General features: G+C 32.3%; 1 protein-coding gene across 1 annotated transcript in view; it reads left to right on the top strand.

Annotated features, from left to right (window-relative positions):
• Positions 1–5,380, top strand: part of LOC126887715 (zinc finger protein SNAI3-like) — a 35,486-nt gene extending 30,106 nt beyond the window's left edge. Inside the window, exon 5 of the mRNA XM_050655382.1 lies at positions 5,013–5,380. Coding sequence (XP_050511339.1) covers positions 5,013–5,220 — 208 coding nt within the window. The 3' untranslated portion in view covers positions 5,221–5,380. The remainder of the gene's footprint in view (positions 1–5,012) is intronic.
• Positions 5,381–19,849: the final 14,469 nt, after the last annotated feature.

Genomic DNA, 19,849 nt, shown 5'->3' with positions numbered 1-19,849 from the left:
CGAGAAAATCACCCCCTAATTAGTATCTTAAATGAACTTAATCGTAACGACTTCACAAGTTTCTTGACTCGTGTATATATTGTTTATATGATCTGTAAGTTTCATCGGTTCAAAGTCCTTATTATTGAAACGGCTGTAGTTAAAAGGGGTTGAACGAGTCACTGATCACAAATGTATGCAAATTTAGAAACACCAAATCTTGATCAATTTTTGTCTAACAGAAAAACAAAAAAATACATGATATTCAGAAAAGCAAATCTGACTTTTTTTGTATTTCGAGACTTTTGGTATCTCTAACAATTTTTAAGTTATTTTGAAAAAAAGCATATTTTTCAAAATTAAAATTCTTAAAAATTTTACTTTGAAACCAAATTTTTTCAAAATAAACACTTTGAATCGATGAAACTTACAGATCATATAAACACAATATAAGTAAAATAATTTATGGAGCGGTAACGATTAATTTCATTTCAGTTGCTAATTAGGGGGTGGTCTTCCCGATTTTTTTTTGCAAAAACAAAAGGGACCAACTTTATTTTGAGCGTAACTTGCTTAAATTTAATGCTAGAAACTTTTCGTAAAAGCAGAAATAAAGCTTTTTTTAAACACTTTAAAAAAGTTAAAATGGGTTTTCCCCAAAAAGTGCTTAATTTTTTGGATATTTCACGTCGAAATATTCTATTTGAAATTTGGTGAATATGAATCTATATTTCATTGGCTATAACTCTGGTTCTACGAGATCCAGAGATCTAACGCGTACACCATTTTTTTTACTTTTTATAGACTATATTTTTGCTAAGAACGGTTTTTTCGACAAAATACTTACTTTTTGAGTTATTTGCGAAAAACCGTCTAAAAATGTGGTTATTTTGTTGAAAAATGAACATATTCACTCGCAAATAACTCGAAAAGTGTTGACTTGGCGAAAAAGCTCTATAGAACAAAAGTTACTTAAAATTAGTCAGTTTACCCATTTCCGGAGTTGTTTTGGACATATATTTTTTCACCCCCAAGAGGGGGTGAAAGTCACCCCCAGGGCAAAAGCACACGTCGGCACAATACCACTTTTTTTCTTTGACATGTAAGCTATGCGTATCCAAATTTAATGTCAATCCAAGCGGTTCTTTAAAATTTAGAGCAAAAACCGTGAAAGAATGGACTAAGTGTACTTTTGAAGTGTGTAAAATAAATAATTCCTAGCTGAGCGCTTTCGGCTTATAAAGCCATCTTGAGAGCTATGGTCAAACAGATCAAAATACCACTATGAAGAGAGATAGATCCCATATACGATATAAAAATACTTCTATTTCTTATGCAGTTTTTTTTAAATGATCGAAAAAACTGTCTGTCTGTTGAAAAAATTGTTCAATTTTGCTGTTGGTTTTTGTAGCCGGAAAAGTTAAAAACATCAAATACAAGCACAGGGACTTTCACACAAAAAATTACATTACAATATAACGAATATTTGATCATGGTAAGCTCAAGAAACCCTAACATCTGAAGTGTACGGTGTCAGCATGCAGAGTATATGTGCTCTTATTTCATGTTTTTAACTTTTCCTCCTACAAAAATCAACAGCAAAATTGAGAAATTTTTTCAACAGACAGACAAGGTTTTTTCCGTAATTTAAAAAAACTGCATAAGAAATAGAAGTATTTTTATATCGTACATGGGATCCATCTCTCTTCATAATGGTATTTTGAACTTTTTGACCATAGCTCTGGAGATGGCTTTATAAGCCGAAAGCGCTCAGCTAGGAATTATTTATTTTACACACTTCAAAAGTACGCTTCTCCCTGTTTACCTGTAGTCATAAGTGTGTACAAAACTATTTCAGTCTTTACTTTTCTTTGTTTGCTTAATCACTTTATTTACCTTATAGTGATATTTAATAAGAGATCGAAAATCGTTTGTCTCCATATGCATCATTTTTCCAAACACGCCAACTTTATGAGGCTGTCAAAAATAAACTGCTGCATCGCGCTTAAATTTGACATCATCATTCAATATTCGCTTGTCGACTGCTGAGCATAGATCTGCCTCAAAATTTTCTATCTGTTTCGATCTTTGGCCTCTTGCATCCAATTCCTATGGCAACGTTTGGGGAATCGTTGCGCCCCAATCGATAAAGGAGGTTACTTATCAGACCGCCAGATATAGTTCACAGTAGGTACATACTGTGGACTAATATACAGGGTGTTTCATTGGGAAACGGAAATACTTTAACGGTGAATAGAGGTCACCGAGCCGGTTCTAGATATACTACATTTTTTTCCCTACCGACTTTTATAACCGAGTTACAGGGTGTTTTACCGATTTTGCCCATTTCTTTCCTAAGCCGTAACTTTAGAACCACCCTGTATATTTTTTTGATATTTGGTACACATATGTCTCATTCAAAACCCAAACGACCGACATACTAACCATAAGAAAAATCCAGGTCCGGATTAACAAAAAATTATAAAGTAATTGTGATCTTAAAACAACACCCTGTATATTCAAATTTTGAAAATATGTTTGCATATTTGAAAAGAGCACAAAAAATTAAGTTTAATAGTTCGCTTCAATTTTTCGGCCAGACAATTTTATGACTTTAATTTTGAAATTATATTGAATTTTTTAAGAACTCTGACATTAAAAAGCAGATATTATTAACTTTTAGTTATAAATTAATAAAGATAATGAATAAATACTCATTTTAAAAATAATAAATACTTATTTACCACATTGGAACGACCGAATTAGTAATCACAAGAAAAATCCAGGTCCGGATTTACCAAAAAAATATAAAGTAATTGTGCCCTTGGAACAACACCCTGTATATTGAAATTTTGAAAATTTGTTTGCGCATTATAAAAGAACATAAAACACTGCGTTAAAATGTGCATGTCAAATATTTGCGCAGATAATTTAATTACGGCAATTTTGAAATCATATTGATTAATTCTGTCAAGGTGACAAGAAGCTGCCAGAAAAATTAAGAACAATCCCAATGTAATTAGAAAATCGATTCGAGATCTTTTAAAACGAGCAAGGAAATGCATCGAACAAAATGGCCGACATTCTGAGTAACTGTTATAGTTCAAATATTTTTAATTTATGTTAAATTGTTGAATTGTTTAAGCGAATTTTTTTATTAGATATAGCTGTTTTTTTAATAATTTACTAAATCATTAAAATATCCCAATTCTCTCAATTCTAATTTTTAATGATGTGCATACAGCTACAAATCCAGAGAATCCATGAAGCCAGCGTTGTAAATAAGTATTAAGTATTTTTAAAATAAGTATTGATTCATTAACATTAAATTATTAAAAGTTAATAACACCTGGTTTTTAATCTCAGAATTCTTTAAAATTTTAAAACAATTTCAAAATTGATGTAATTAAATCAACGGCGAAAAAAAAATTAAAATAAATCTTTAATCACAGTTTTTGAGGCTCTTTTAAAATGCGCAGACAAATTTTCAAAATTTCAATATACAGGGTGTTGGTTCAAGGTTACAATTACTTTATATTTTTTTGTTAATCCGGACCTGGATTTTCCTTGTCATTAGTAATTAGGTCGTTCCAATGTGGTAAATAATTATTGATTATTTTTAAAATGAGTATTTATTCATTAACTTTAATAATTTATAACTAAAAGTTAATAATATCTGCTTTTAAATGTCAGAGTTCTTAAAAAATTCGATATAATTTCAAAATTAAAGTCACAAAATTGTCTGGCCGAAAAATTGAAGCGAACCATTAAATTTAGTTTTTTGTGCTATTTTCAAATATGCAACCAGATTTTGAAAATTTGAATATACAGGGTGTTGTTTTAAGGTCACAATTACTTTATAATTTTTTGCTAATCCCGACCTGGAATTTCTTATGGGTCGTATGTCGATCGTTTGGGTTTTGAATGAGAGATATGTGTACCAAATATCAAAAAAAATATACAGGGTGGTTCTAAAGTTATGGCTTAGGAAAGAAATGGGCAGAATCGATAAAACACCCTGTAACTCGGTTATAAAAGTCGGTAGGGCAAAAAATGTAGTATATCTAAAACCGGCTCGGTGACCTCTATTCACCGTTAAAGTATTTCCGTTTCCCAATGAAATACCCTGTATAATATAAAAATATTAAACCTCAAACAAGTTTTTGTGTTTTTATTTTTATTCCCAAATCAATGATTGTTCAAAAATATTCAGATAGATAGAATAATAATAAACGGTTCCACAGTTTAAAAGCTAGTAGATGAGCTGTAGTTTTTGGTTCTTTTTTCTATTTTAAAACGTTTTTATATACTTCATTTGTGCTTTGTCTGTGTCTTTGCCACTGTGTCCGAAAAATCTTGTAATCGATTTTAAATATACATCTCGACAAGCTAGACATCTGAAATTTTTAGAGTAGCTCATAACTCGATGACAATGCAATACTCAACAGATTTTACATGGATACATTAAGTCTTATTTTGAATTTGAAGCCAGCTTAAATAGAAATAATGAAATGACATTTAGATCCTGTTATAAAGTATGTTAGTCAACAGCGGATATAGCACGCAGAGCATTCGACTGCTGAGAGACAAGTTTCCGGTTCAAACCCGGGGACTATTCTATATAGTTCCCTATTTTTTTACTTTTTTTAAGTTTACTTTTAATATTTCATATTTTGTTAAGTTAATATAATATTAGCTATATTAAGGTATATCACAATAATTATTCTTTCGAAACATGTTTCATTATTTTTTTACCATTTTAAACATTTTCTTTGATTTATTTGAGTTTAAAATCGATTACAAAATTCTTTCATGACATAGGAACTGAAACAACAAAATAGTTTATAATTTTATATTGTGTCCTATAAATAATAAAACGTGGTATTTCAAAAAGTTCTTTTTCATAAAAGTGTAATTATTTCCTATTATTTCGTCTTTACAATATGGTTAAACACGAAAGAGGAAGTTAAACTTTTGAACAATCTTGTGTCCTGCAATTGTTTCGTTTTCCACTAAAACTTAATATTTTTTAGGTCTACAGTAATATCACCTAATCCAGAGAGAATTCTTTACTCCACCATCAAACATCCCTCAGTGATATTAAACGCTACGAGATATGGAGCAAATATTGGACTCCAAGATCAGCCGATGGATTTTTCTTCGTCATCTAACAAAGACAGATCCTTTGGTTCAAACGGAGACAGAGGAGGTTACGCCCTAGGCCTAGCCATTGCTGTTTGAACCAAAACAGATCACAAAATTCCTTTCTTTTTGTGGGACCACAAAAATTCCAAATGGTTTAAATTAAATTCTTATAAAATTGACCAATGTCAGTATATGTATTATTGTTTGAATTTAAATAGTGTTTGCGTTATTTGAAATAAATTTTTTATTAGATGAATGTATTAATTTGATAATGAGTATGAGGCGGTATATAAAATTGTGATTTTTTTAGGTTTTTAAAAATATTTATAATAGTAGAAAAAATTCAAAGTAGCCCAACATGTTACTCTAGTTTTTATACAAATGAATATAAACTCTAAATGAAAGATAATAAATAATATACAAATTATCTTTGAACAAATTAAAAAGAGAATTGATGTGAACGTCGAATAGAAAACTTTGGGAGTTGATTGATAATACGAAGACGAAAATTAATATTTAAAAGTACAGTTTAGTACACTACATACAGTAGAAAATGTACAGAAATATATACAGTGTGTCTGAATAACTTGGAACCATATGGGAAACTGTTTTATTATGAATTTTACGAAAAAGTCATTTTTTATAAAATGCTCTGAATGGTCTTGAACCTAAGATGCAATCAGATATCAAATTGTATTAGTAGTATATTATAAATGTTTAAATTGTAAAAATTATTGTAAAAATGGATAAAACACTTTCAAAAAGTCATGATAATTCTCATAGAAAACGAAGTCCGCCAGAAGAATCCCATCAGAAATGTTTCGGAATCCGTTCTTGAATTTTATGAGAGTTTCGTAAGTCCCATAAACAAAATTTAACAGTACATGAATTAGTGAGAAGAGTAGCCCAAATTTGAAGACAGATGAGCAAAAATATTTGATTCCTTTTTGTAAACTTTAAGACAAATTAATGTAGTTTAACATAATCAAAATTTAACCCTCACGCACAAGTTGCAGTCCATGTGACAAACAACTTCAGTGAGAAACTGGGTTTATTTATAATGTTATTATTTGCTACAAATAAACTCTATCCAGATTTAGCCATACGGCTCACACTCCCTCTAAGGGGAAAATTGACTCATCCCAGATAACTACGGTATCAAAAGGGTTGAGCTATGGTGGGAATCTTTCCGTGTTATCGAGCCCTAGGTGACTTGGTATGCTGGAGTATCTCCCAGAAATTGTCGTACACATCTGGCCGTCGCGAGTAGTACAGCTTTCTGCATGGTCTTATAAAGTTGTTCATTTAGACCCAGCTTTTTTATGTTTTCGAGGAGGTTCTTCGGAATGACTCCAGTAGTAGACATAATAATAGGTATCGTCTGGGTACTTTGCATTCTCCATTGTCATCGTATTTGAATTTCCAGATCTCTGTACTTGGCGATCTTTTCAGTAAATTTACTACGTAGATTATTGTTGTTATGTATCGCCACATCAGTCGGTGTTGTTTGTCTTGTTAATTTATTAACTAGTACGAGATCTGGTTTATTATGTGGCACTGTTTGGTCTGTGAGCACAGTACGGTCCCAGTATAGCTTGTAGTTGCCATCCTCAAGCATACTCTCAGGGACGTATTGATAATATGGGAGATGGTCCGTTTGGAGAAGTCCCAGCTTGATAGCTATCTCTTGATGAAGAATTTTTCCCACTGCGTCATGCCGTTCCTTGTATTCAGTTGCAGCAAATGCCTGGCAGCCCCCTGTAAGGTGTTGGCTGGTTTCTTGGGTTCGGCATCCATATCGGCATTTTTCGTTCTGGATCTGAGGGTCTTTGACGATGTGTTTCAGGTAATTTTTAGTTGGTATAACCTGATCCTGAATGGCTAGTATTGAACCTTCTGTTTCAGGGAACATCTTATCCGAAGTCAACCAATATTTCGATGCTGTATTGTCGACATAGTCTTGGCTGACCTCATTGGGGTGTCGCCCGTGCAGAGGTTTGCCCATCCAGGTGCGCAGTTTTTCGTCCTTAGTAAGGTGGTTTATGCGGATTTCTGGTTCCCTCAGTTTGATCGGTGTTGTGTCATCTACTGCGCAAATAGCGTGGTGTAGAGTAGATGTCTCAGCCTGCATCTGAAAATAAGTTCTTAAATTAGCAATATGTTTATCTAATTGCTCACCTATATCCATAAGTCCTCTTCCTCCTAAATACCGACTCTATTATTATTATTATTAGTATACGAGGTATGTCAAAAAATATGAATTTCGCCAAGAGTAAAGTATCTTTATTTTTCACAATATTGAAAATTATTATCATAAAAAATTGTTCGGAATTAAAACTATGTTTAAATATGCAACTACATTGTTCTAATTGAAATATTGTGAACTTGTAAAAGTTATTTTACTCTTGAATGAAATTCATATTTTTGACATAGGTACCTCATAAAATTGATAAAATTTGATATCTTATGATTGCATCTTGGTTTTTAGACCATGAAAAACTTTTTATAAACAATAACTCTTTTCGTAAAATTAATAATAACGGAGTTATTCTAAATAATATAATGTTGGGTATTCGTAATTTGAAAAAAAATATGTAATTGCATATTTTAACACAATTTTTAATTTCAATAAACTTTTTTTAATAACAATTTTCGATAGTGTGAAATATAAAGTATCTTTACGCTTGAGCTAAATTCATATTTTTTGACATATCTCTTATACTATTGATAAAATTTGTTATCTTATAACAGTTATGACTGCATCTTAGGTTTTAGACCATAGAGAGCATTTTATAAAGAACAACTTTTAGTCGTATGATTATTAATAAAAACGTTTCTCATATGGTTCCAAGTTACGCAGACACACTGTATATCTACAGTTTGACATTTGAGGAGTTCCATATTTTGCATTTTTCCACAATCGTAGTTTACAAAATATTGGCTCATTTTCCCCAATTTAATTATATTTTATTTAAATAGTCGATGTTTGGCCGGTGATCAAGCCTGTGGAATGAGGATATTTTCATGTGGTGCAGCCTGCATTGTTTTAAGGATACTTCCTAGAAATTTCAGTTTACGAGCTTTATGAAGGATGTGCCGGTCATCTGCGATTAGTTTAATTTTTTAACATGTCCTGTTGCTCTTCTACGAGTTGTGTGATCTTCAAAACTTGCTGCTTTGTAGAGATTTGTAATTGTTTCATGGATATCAGGATTTCATGCACCTCGTCACTATACTAAAGGTCTCATTGAGGGCCACGTCTACATGTATGGTGTGAGCAGATCTACTCCAATGGTTAAGTAGCATACTGCCTCTGCCATTGTTCTAAGACACCAAGGCATGCATTCCATTTCCTACCTGTTAGTTTTCTGTGTAGGTAATTTATGGTGGATACTTTTGATCTAAACTTCTCCAAAAAATTAACGCACTACCTTAAAAATTGGTCATTTTTGATGTTCCGAATTTCCTAAACCTGTTTTCCGATTTAAATGATTTTTTTAATATAGCCTTAGTATTTACCAATATCGCTGTAATAATATTGTTGCTAGACAGGTAAGCTGTCATTGTATACCGAGTGAACCAATCAAACTGTGTTTTTTCTTAAACTTCGCAACAGCCTGTGGAATACTCCAGCATTTATAAAATACTGAAATTAAAACCCAACTATAGCCCTAGGCTTTGCTTATGTTGGATAATAAAAAAAGTTAGGTACTTTAACAACTAGCCATATTTTTCATCAATGTATCCTCATTTTTTGCTTAGTTTAATAAAGTTAGCTTAGCCTAAAGTAGGTTATGAAAAATTAAGAATTTGATAAATGTCAAATCGTAGACACTCACAAAGTGTCTGGTTTGTTGTGAAAATTAGTAGATTTATTATTTAAGGTTTCAATGAAGTCCGTAATTTTTTTGTTGTTTGGTGGAAATGGAACGCGCTACAAGGAATTTGATCCGCGATGAGTGTGTCCAAGGAGTGACCTTACATAGCGAAGGACTTAGCTACCATGCTATCGGCTCCTTATATTAGTAACAATTTTTTGCTAATGCACGATAATGCAAGACCTTCCGTTGCACGAACTGTAACGGAATATTTACAACAGGTAAATCTTCGAACTTTGAATTGGCCACCGCATACTCCAGATCTTAACGCGATCGAAATTTGTAGGACATAATTGGCAGAAGACTACGATAGGGTTTGTCACCTCCTAGAACCTCACAAGAGGTAGAAACAGTAGCTCCCGAGATTTGGAATGATATTGATCCAGACCAAATTGCAAACCTCATTTTGTAATATAAAAGTACATATTTCTTTTATTATCGAACATAAGCGAATGAATCAAAAAACAAAATGTTAACAAGGCCTGAGGCTACAATTGAGTTTAAATTTCAACATTTTATAAATGCTAGAATATGCCAGGGTGTTCCGAACTTTTCGAAAAAACACAGTGTGATTGTTACACCCGGTATACAATGACATTTACCTGTCTATCAACAAGATTGTTACAACGATATTGTTAAAGAATAAGGCTATACGATATTTAAAAAGTCACTCAAATCGGACAACAGGTTTACAAAATTTGAAACATCAGAAGTGTTCCAATTTTAAGATGGTACGTTAATTTATTGGAGTAGTGTTGTTTCGATGCAGGGCTGTTTATTATAGCTACAAAATAGGTTCAGAACCACTGTATTTACATTAGTCTACGTGTTCTATGGCGTTCCCATTTCATGTTATTTGTAGTTTTCGCTTAGCTTCTTAAGCTTAGGTGGAAACCAATATATTGTGTTTTGAATGGGCCGAGCCTGGGGTTATAAGTGTTCATTCTATTTACGGTATCTTTAAGTTTTCTTTCTACTTCTTCAAATATTTTTTGAATATTGCACTTATGACTAACATTATCGTAAGCTGCTGTCAAATCAATTAAAGCGATGTTATGAATTTCCTCTCAAATCACTCTTCAATATATGTTCTGTCCATCAACTTTTTATATCGAGTAAAAAATTCCCTTTTCGTTGCTCTCTTCTTCTACGCTTGATGGACTCAAAAGCGTTTATTTGTAGAGTATGTTTCCTTTTTCTGTTGTTCTTCTTTCTCCGTCATTATGGTATCCTTCAATACACGGCACTGCGCTGTGTAAACACGAATTGAAACAGTCGAAATCACCGACCGCCGAAGCGTTGATACGGCACTGTCCCGTTACGGTCACGTCACAGTATATAGAGGTTCCCTCTTTATACTGTGGTCACGTCACGGGAGTATGTGAATCGACTTTAAATGTTTTTTTATTATAACTTGCGAGATTTTAGAAACTAGTTTTTTATTGTTATCGACCTTTAGTTTTTAAATATTAAAAAAATTTACTTTTACAATATTACTTTTTATTTGGCGATTAAAAATTTTGGCGTTCACAACTTCCGTATGTATGGTTAAAATTTGCTTTTGATTATATTATTTTTTAAAATGCTCTTGCAAAGATTTTTGAGAGACATTTACCTACTACGGTGAAGCAATCACCATGACACTAGTCAAGAGGATAGGTGCATCTAATTTTAGTTTACCTATAATTAAATATAATTTAAACGTAATAATTAAATTTTGTCAATAGTCCTGTTGCCAGGGGGGGTACAACGGCCTCCTTAATTCAGATGGACTTACCCAAGTTTTTTTTATATAGTTTGACCCGTAGAATACGAATTTTTTGGGTAACAGTTGATCCGGATGTCGATAAGATTGTTATAGACAAAGAACTTGAGGAATTACATAACAGCGATTTCTCGCAAAACAAAACACCTTTTTGTATTTTTTGGGTCATTTTAAGCAAAAAATATTCCTACAAGTTTTTTCGTAGAATGCATAGTTTTCGAGATAACCGCGGTTGAACTTTCAAAAAATCGAAAAATTGCTATTTTTGAACCCGAATAACTTTTTATTAAAAAATAAAGTAGCAATTCTGCTTACCGCATTTGAAAGTTTAAGTCAAATTATATCGGTTTTGATTATTTGCATTGCTAACAATTAATTTTTTTATTGTTAAACTAATCTATAAACACATAGTGTTTCCCGTGCCTAATACATGCGTTTTAACGCATGCTACGTAGAAATTGCCTCGCTTGCACTCGTAGCTACTCTGCCTACTCGTTCGATTTTAAATGAGAAATCATTGAAAACATCACTCACATACTAGGTGTTTATAGCTTTGTTTAACAATAAAATAATAAATTTTTAGCAATGCAAATAATCAAAACCGATATAATTTGACTTAAACTTTCAAATGCGGTAAGCAGAATTATTGCTACTTTGTTTTTTAATCAAAAGTTATTCGGGTTCAAAAATTACAATTTTTCGATTTTTTGAAAGTTCAACCGCGGTTATCTCGAAAACTATGCATTCTACGAAAAAACTTGTAGGAATATTTTTTGCTTAAAATGACCCAAAAAATACAAAAAGATGTTTTGTTTTGCGAGAAATCACTGTTATGTTATTCCTCAAGTTCTTTGTCTATAACAATCTTGTCGACATCCGGATCAACTGTTACCCAAAAAATTCGTATTCTGCGGGTCAAAATATATAAAAAAAACTTGGGTAAGTCCATCTGAATTAAGGAGGCCGTTGTACCCCCCTGGCGACAGATGTTTTAGACATTAAAAAAACTGAGCACAGGCTGCTCAAATCCACTTGATCTCTAACCTTAAGATGCCCAGTGGTTTTTGATAGGCCTAGATAGGGTAGGCCCTTTTTCCCACATCGGTGAGACAATATTTACTGTCTTTTTTGCTATGCTCTCTCTTCTTGACTTATGCACATTATGACATAAATTGAAATAATTGTGCTGTCTGTACGTATGCACAGTGAATAGTATATAGACTGTGAATAGTTGTATTTATATTTGCGACCAATATCTTGTTTATCAATTTGTATTTAAATCAAGTGCAATTTGCCAGATGTGGCTTAACAATACTCATATCTGTGAATTATGTGTGCCAATATAGTAAATATAAGTCTATTAAAATAAGTGTATATATTTTAAGCTGTATTTGAAGGTGCTATATATATTTTTGTTTTGGTTTCTGCAATGTCCGATGTGGCAGCTAATATTTAATAATTTGGTTAAATGTTAAGTATCTAAGGTCTGTATATTTTCATTTTGTATGCTTCATGGTTATCTCATTATTTAAGACTGAAACTGGTGCAACGAAATCTCTTCGATAAAATAATTTTTTACAGTTTATCGTTAGGTTAGGTACGATCATTTTTTTTATTTATTGTATACAACATATATACCAAAGTTTGAGTTAAACCTAGATATTTATTTAGACCCTTACAGAGTCTTTAAATATCATGCTTATATGACTGTTTGTTAAGATTAATCTAACTTAATAATCTGAACAAGAACCAGTTTTTACCTGTTCTTTTACAGATTAGAAGCTACTTGCTAGTTATCATCCTTATTAGATATTTTACATTTCTTCCACTGTAGAGTGGATTTAAATAGCTATAAAAAATCATTGAAATGTATTTATGAATAACGAAGCTATGGCAACTTTTAAATATAATTTAAGATAAAGTTTTAAACCTCAACAAGCTATGAGTTCAAAAAGAACAAGCCTGTATCAGCTGACTGCCAGGGAGACATATTTTTAGTTTAAAGCCTATACTAGATTTACAATCAATATGCAGTAGAAATAAACAAATCAAGACACGTCAAATGCTACTAGGAGCACTCCCGAATCATAATTTACAATGTATATACATTGTAAATCCCAAATCATGATTTACAAAGTTTATACATTGTAAATTACGATTCGGGAGTGCTCTTAAATAGTAGCATTTAACGTGTCTTCGTTTGTTTATTTCTACTGCATCTTGGTTGCAAATTTAGTATAGTTGTATCTACTAATCCACCAATAAATTGGACACATTCATTTCACTATTTCTAATTATATTCTTAGTTGTTGGAGAGTAATTTCTTCACATGCCTGTCGAATAATTCTTGCACGAAGTTTGTCTGCGTCTATTGGATGGGTTTGGTAAAATGTTTATTTGATAACTCCCTAGCCTAGAGGAAAAGGTATAAAATTATGAGATTTGGATATCTGGGTAGCTAATCTATTTAGCAATTGCTTCAAAGTTGTGGCTTAATGAACAGAACACTCAGATAACTAATGTTTGTTTTTAAACCAGGAGGAGTAAACTAAAAAGGCAGATTGGCACCCAAGAAAGTCACTAGAAAAATCACCAAATACATCTTCTTTTTTGGTTGATCATATTGACCTTCGACGGTGATCCATACATATACTTATACGTCGCTAAATAGTTCGAAAAAAAAACTGTTTTTTATATAAAAGTAGACTAAAAATCTAAAAATTGAAGAAATAAAGCAGAATACAAAAAAATCGCCTATGTAACTTAATTAACCTATGAAATGCCAGTAATGTCAAAATTTTATAATAGTGGAGTAGACTTACCTGAGGTTGGACCAATTACAAACAAGAATTACCGTGCGGTAAATTTCAAATACTCCTCTTGGTTTAAAAAGAGACCAAAATTTAATTGTTCATTAAAGTTCACAGGTAACTCTTTAAAAATTCCTGAAAGTATTTTTTGAGGTCGGATTTTTCTCAAATAATTCGCTCACACCAGAGATTTATTTTGTGAAAACACTCTGGCTTTTACAGTTTATTACCAATGAGGATTATCTGCTGTCCAATAGCAACATTTCTGTAATGGTAGGTACTACTATATTTCTAGTGAAAGTGGCATCGTCGGCAAAGATCACATATTTTAAAAAATTGATATTGTATAAAAAATATTTCAACTCATTTGATCGTTTCCTCTTCTTCTTTTATGATATTATTTTTAAAATTAGCTTTGTTACTGCAATCTAGTCATTCAATATTCTTATCTGGTACTTCTATCGTTGTCTTCCAAAATAATATTTATGTATAACATATATTTACATATTACATATTTTACATATTAAATATTTACATATTATGTATAATTAAATTTTTTTAAATTAATCTTGCAGCCATGACACACAATGTTATTAAAAGACTTAGAAGTAAATATTGTTGCAACGTAATTTAAATTTGTTATAAATGTTACACAGTACATAATATCATTTTCATGGCAACTAAGTTGAAATGTTAAATTTTATAACTTGTAAAGTTAATAATCTTTTTACAATTTTCAACAGCTTTTTCATTGAGTAGTTATTTGTAATTAAATTTATTTAAATAATTATAATTTTTATAACTAGTTGTTGATACAGGGTGTTCCTTTTGTGACTCGAAGCTTAATGAGTTTTAAAATTTTAAGTTGTCGTAACTTCTAATTATTGTTACAGTAAAGTAGAAATAGACATTTAAAATAAAAAAGTCGCTAATAAAAATGATCCATTTTCGACTTAGACACACTATAACATTATATGTATATTAACATAATTTTAGTTTGTTGACGCCCTTTAGCAGAGAAACTTAATAATATTTGTTTTTAAATATATTTACTAATACTTTTTGTTTATTATAAGACACTAGTCATTATTGTCCTAAGTTATATTAATATTTTTAATATTTATTTTCATTAGTTATTAGACGATATGTTCATTGCAATAGCCGAAAATATGTGTAGGCGGTAATTTTGTGGAATATTTGTTGTACCAGTTTATTTATTTATAATAATAGTAGTAGGTAGACTATTTTCCATTAAGTACGAAGAAAAATATACTATTTTATTATTAAATAATTATGTTATAGTTACTTATTATTTTAAAATCAATAGTTCTCTTATAAATTTCTCATTTAAGTTCCAAGCAAATATATTTTTTTAAATAGTCTAATGCAAAATTTTAATCGGTAGTTGTAATAATAATTTAATATATATCTTGTTATATTTTCAGTAACTTTATATTACTGCTTTTTCGAGGTGGTCTCATATGCAACCTTCTTTAAACTGAAAAACATGTTTATCCATAAAATTTAAAAGAAAGCATAGTTTCCTTTTAGCTTCCAATGATTCTAGCGATTTTACAACATCTTTTTTCAATCAAAATAATTTCTGGAGTTAATTTCCTCAAATATCTCTTCGTTCGAGCTGAATTTGGAAACCCACAATAATCGGGAGTGGAGGGGATCTGGAAAATAAGCAGTATGCGAAAGAGATTCTAAGCCCTAATAATTCTAATAAAACTAATTAAGGGGAAAGGCGCAAAATTACGACTGTCAAAATTTTCAATGTGTTTTAAATGTATCCTTTTTTTCGAACCCTGAGAAAACTAATTAGTATTTTTGAAAAATTTAAACGCAGAATGAAAGAGTACTTTATTACCGAGGGCCGAAAGTCCCTCGAATATAAAATACTAGAATAAATAAAAAGTGTCTTTTGAATGAAATATTTGAAATTAAAAATCACACTTAGTAGAAGTATTTTCTTTTATTTTCACCCCTGTAAATTATTAAAATAAATGTTATAGAAGTTTTCAGGAACTTTCGGCCCTCAATAATAATGTAATATTTCATTCAACCCTTAAATTTTTCAAAAATATTTATTAGTTTTCTCAGGATTCAAAAAAAAATGAATATATTTAAAACACATTGAACATTTTGACATGCGACATTTTGCGCATATGTACTTAATATTATACATAATATGCAATCCCAAAATACAGTAGCAATAACCTTTCCGACCCATTGAAGAAATATTTGCCGCTTCGAAGCACTTTTGCCGCCAGGCAGCAGTACACTGCCATCTGTTCATTAGGTTCTAGTAATGGATCTAGGTTTCACCAACGGTTACCAGTTGATGACAAAAGTCAGATGGATTACGTTTTGTAAGGTCCAAACACTGCTGAAAAGTGGTCATATGATTATATTTTTGCGTCAATGGTCAGCAAATGCATGAACATTTTTTCATATTCAAAACTTTAATTTAAAATATGAATAGCGCGATCTTTACTAACACCTCTGGCAGTTGACGAACCTATACTTTACGATGAGCTAAAACCATTTCACAGTCTCCTGTCCAACAGCATCAGAGAACTGCCCAGTACGTGGTTATCTAATGTAGATAAACTATTACTACGAAAATGAATAACCATTTTCAATATATTGGGATATATGGTGGGATATGTTATATGCCATTAGAGTGAAAACTTAGTCTATTACTACGAAATTCACGACACAAACATTTGATAGAGCAGTCTAAAGAAGCATTGGTTGCCTAATATTTGTAAGATTAACAGTATAAAAACAGTGCAAAAGATCCGTATGTACTAAAGGGCGATATAGCGTGTTATGTGGAGCGCTTCACTACGAGACAAGATCCCAAACCGCCAGCTAGGACAAAGATCACGAGTGGCTCATGTAGTAGAGAGAATATCAACACTGAAATGGAACTGGGCAGGTCACGTGGCTCGAATGATGAACATATAGCAGATGGACAAAGCGGATACTGGAATGGAGACCAAGAGATTATGCCTACCGGAGCAAAAATCGTCCACCAATTCGTTGGTCTGATGATCTAAAACGTTGTCATAGGAATTAGATGCAAGAGGCACAAGATCGAAATCATCATCATCATCAGGGCTTTTCATTCCGGGTGGAATGTTTGCCGCTCTTACTTAGAGCTCTCTGATTCGCTTATTACGGTGAATCACTCCGCATTCCACTTGTATGTTGTCAATGTTTCTTGTATGACTTGTCTTTCGTTATAATTTTCTTCCATTCATTTCGATATGTGCAAAGTTCTCTCTAGTTTCTCACTTCCAGAATTTTGATATCTCTCATGACCTGATCCTCCCATCTCCCTCTGGATCTTCCCCTTGGTCTTTCAGTTTCTGATTTCCATCTGATGATCTTCTTAATCAGTAGGTCGTTTTTCCTTCTCTCTATGTGTCCCAGCCATCTCAGCCTCTGTGCTTTAATAAATCTAACTATATCTTCTCCCTTCATTATGTCTCTTAGTTCATGGTTCATTCTTCTTCTCATTTCTCCGTTGTCCATTCTTATCGGGCCCCTAATCCGCCTGAGGATTTTCCTTTCGAATATTCTCAATTTTTCTTCATCTTTTTCCGTGAGGCACATTGTCTCGGCTGCGTACGTAACTACTGGTCTGATTGCAACTCTGTATATTTTTAGTTTTGTATTTCTGGATAAGTTCTTGTCCTTCATAAGCCTATGATATCTTCAGTATGTTTTGTTACCTGCTAGTATTCATTCCGTTACTTCTTCACTTCTCTTATTTTGGTCATTCACTATTACTCCCGAATATTTAAATTGTTGGACTCTTTCAAAAGTGTAGTTTTCTATTTTGATTTCTCTCCTCCTGTTATCTTCTCTTCTATAGCAGAGTAGATATTTTGTTTTTCCTTCGTTAATTTCTAGACCTCTTTTCCGTGCTTCTTTTGCCACGATTGTTACTGCTTCTTTTAATCTTTCCTTGTCTCTTCCCATAAGAACTAAATCATTTGCATATGCAACTATTTGTGTTGAGGCGTGGACTATAGTTCCTTTAATTTTGCCTGCTGGCCTTGACTGTTCCTTTTACTGCTATGTTAAATAATGTGGTTGACAGGGTAATTAATAATGCCTTGTCGCACATATGTTTCTATTGCAATTGATTTTGTGCTACCTACTTCTGTTGTTACCTTAGCTCGAGATCCATTCATGGTCATTTTTGTTAATCTGATTAACTTTGCTGGTATATCTTGATTTTTCATTTCAATAAATAATTTATTTCGTCCAATACAGTCAAAGGCTTGTCTGAAGTCTACGAAGAAGATGTGGAGTTCTATGTTGTGTTCATGGCATTTTTCGATTGTTTGTGTAACTATGTGGATCGCACCTGTAGTGGATCTGCCTTCTCTGAATCCTTGCTGATAGTCCCCAATTTTTTCTCTTTGAATTGAGTGAGTTTTGTTTGATGAGGGCTGTTAGAATTTTATATGTTGTACCCAGTAGAGATATTCCTCTATAGTTGTTACAATTTGTTACTTCTCCTTTCTTAAATATCGGTATAATTCGGTCTTCTTTCCAATCCTCGGACATTTCTTCTGCTTCCCATATTCTAACTATTAGGTTATAGATGCTTGTTAATATTTTTCCCCTCCGTAACAAGATCGAAATAGATGGAAAATTATGACGGAGATAGTGGACAAGCAGTGAACAAGCGAAGATTGAATGATGATGAAGATTTGTAAAATTGTCGTTTTTTTAAATATTTATATTTTTTAATTACATGGAACATTCAAATATCACTATTATATTTTTCTTCGTATGGTATATTTTGTGTTATGTATCTTACTTTTAGCACATCGTAATATTAGCCGATAATTTTTTGTTTTACCCAAATATACGTAACAAGTAGTCATGATAAATATTCTAAATATTTTCGTGATGTATTTGACGGTAGACGAGTGTAACTAGTCGTTCGAGCGCTTCCCAAAGAAACTAATAAGTTATAGAGGAAGCGCGTTTAAGTCAGCTTAATTTAGTTATTATTTATTTTCTTCAACTAACACAACAAAAATAACAGTCATTTAGAGAGGTTTAGAGTTTAGTTTTGTAGGGATCGTTTAAGCTTTTTTAATGGGTTAACATATTTAAGAAAGAAGTACGATGAAAAACTTTCAATCAGTTAATCAATGATGGATATTATATCATTGTGAGATGCTTGCCTTAGTCGGCGAACACAGTGGAGGCGGTTTCCACTTACGGTTAAACCGCGCGGACCCGCTTTTAACCGTTTTAAAAATGAATGCACCTCTTGAAATGTACACGAACATAGCCAAAGCAGGTTCGCGCGGGCCAACCGCTTTAGCCCGCCTGACCGCTTTTACTAGAATGAGAATTTAGTTTTTTCCGCGCGGTTTTAATGTTTACTCGAATGAGAATTTAGTTTATTTACTCTTTTTGTCGCGCGAGTTCAGTGATTTTACAATGAATATGTAAATATGTATTTATGTAAATTACACCAGTTTTTAGTTAAACGATACTCCACTTTCTCCAAAATATAATTAAAAGTCTCTTGAGTCATTCTCATATACTGGAAGAATCGTTCATTATCTTCTTTTAATTTTTGAACTATGATGAACATAGATGATGATATTCTCCATAAATTAATCTTTCTCGATTAATAGGATGTACACCAACTCTCTTTCTTTTCAGTTTAGTCAAAACAGAATCTAAAGCAATTATATCGTCATCGGAAGACGACATTTTGCTAAAAGTAGTAGACGCAACTGAAAAATTTGAACGATCTCTCTCGCTTTTACCCGTCTTCACTGTGTTACCATACCCGCGCGCGAGAACCGCTCGGTTTGCCCGTAAGCGGAAACCGCGTCCACTATGTGTGCCGCCTTAAACTTATGTACCTAGTGTATTTTTTCTCTAAGATTCTGGTCATTGTATAACGCTACTTTATCTATCATTAAGTGACCTTAATATGTATTAGAGGTCTTTTACAATACATCTATGTTTCTCTCTCAGTTAACTAGGTCACGTTGCCTTTGTCGTGCTTCGTTTTTCCTCTTTCTTATTTCCCCCTGTACCTCATTCCAAGTGCCTTCTCTCCCTAGAATTTTCTCAGGTATATTGTTCGAAGTTAGTTCCACTTCCACGACCAAGTTAACGTTCTGCCGCTCTCTGTGCCATCTCTCGTAGATAAATTTGTACATTTGTAAGCTCCGCAGGGTCACGTTTACTTCAATACACGCAGGAATCCATTAGTC

This window comes from Diabrotica virgifera, chromosome 7 (assembly GCF_917563875.1).
Source record: "Diabrotica virgifera virgifera chromosome 7, PGI_DIABVI_V3a".
Lineage (NCBI taxonomy): Eukaryota > Metazoa > Arthropoda > Insecta > Coleoptera > Chrysomelidae > Diabrotica > Diabrotica virgifera.
Note: the sequence above shows the minus strand (reverse complement) of the source record. Positions and strands in the feature narration are given on the sequence as shown.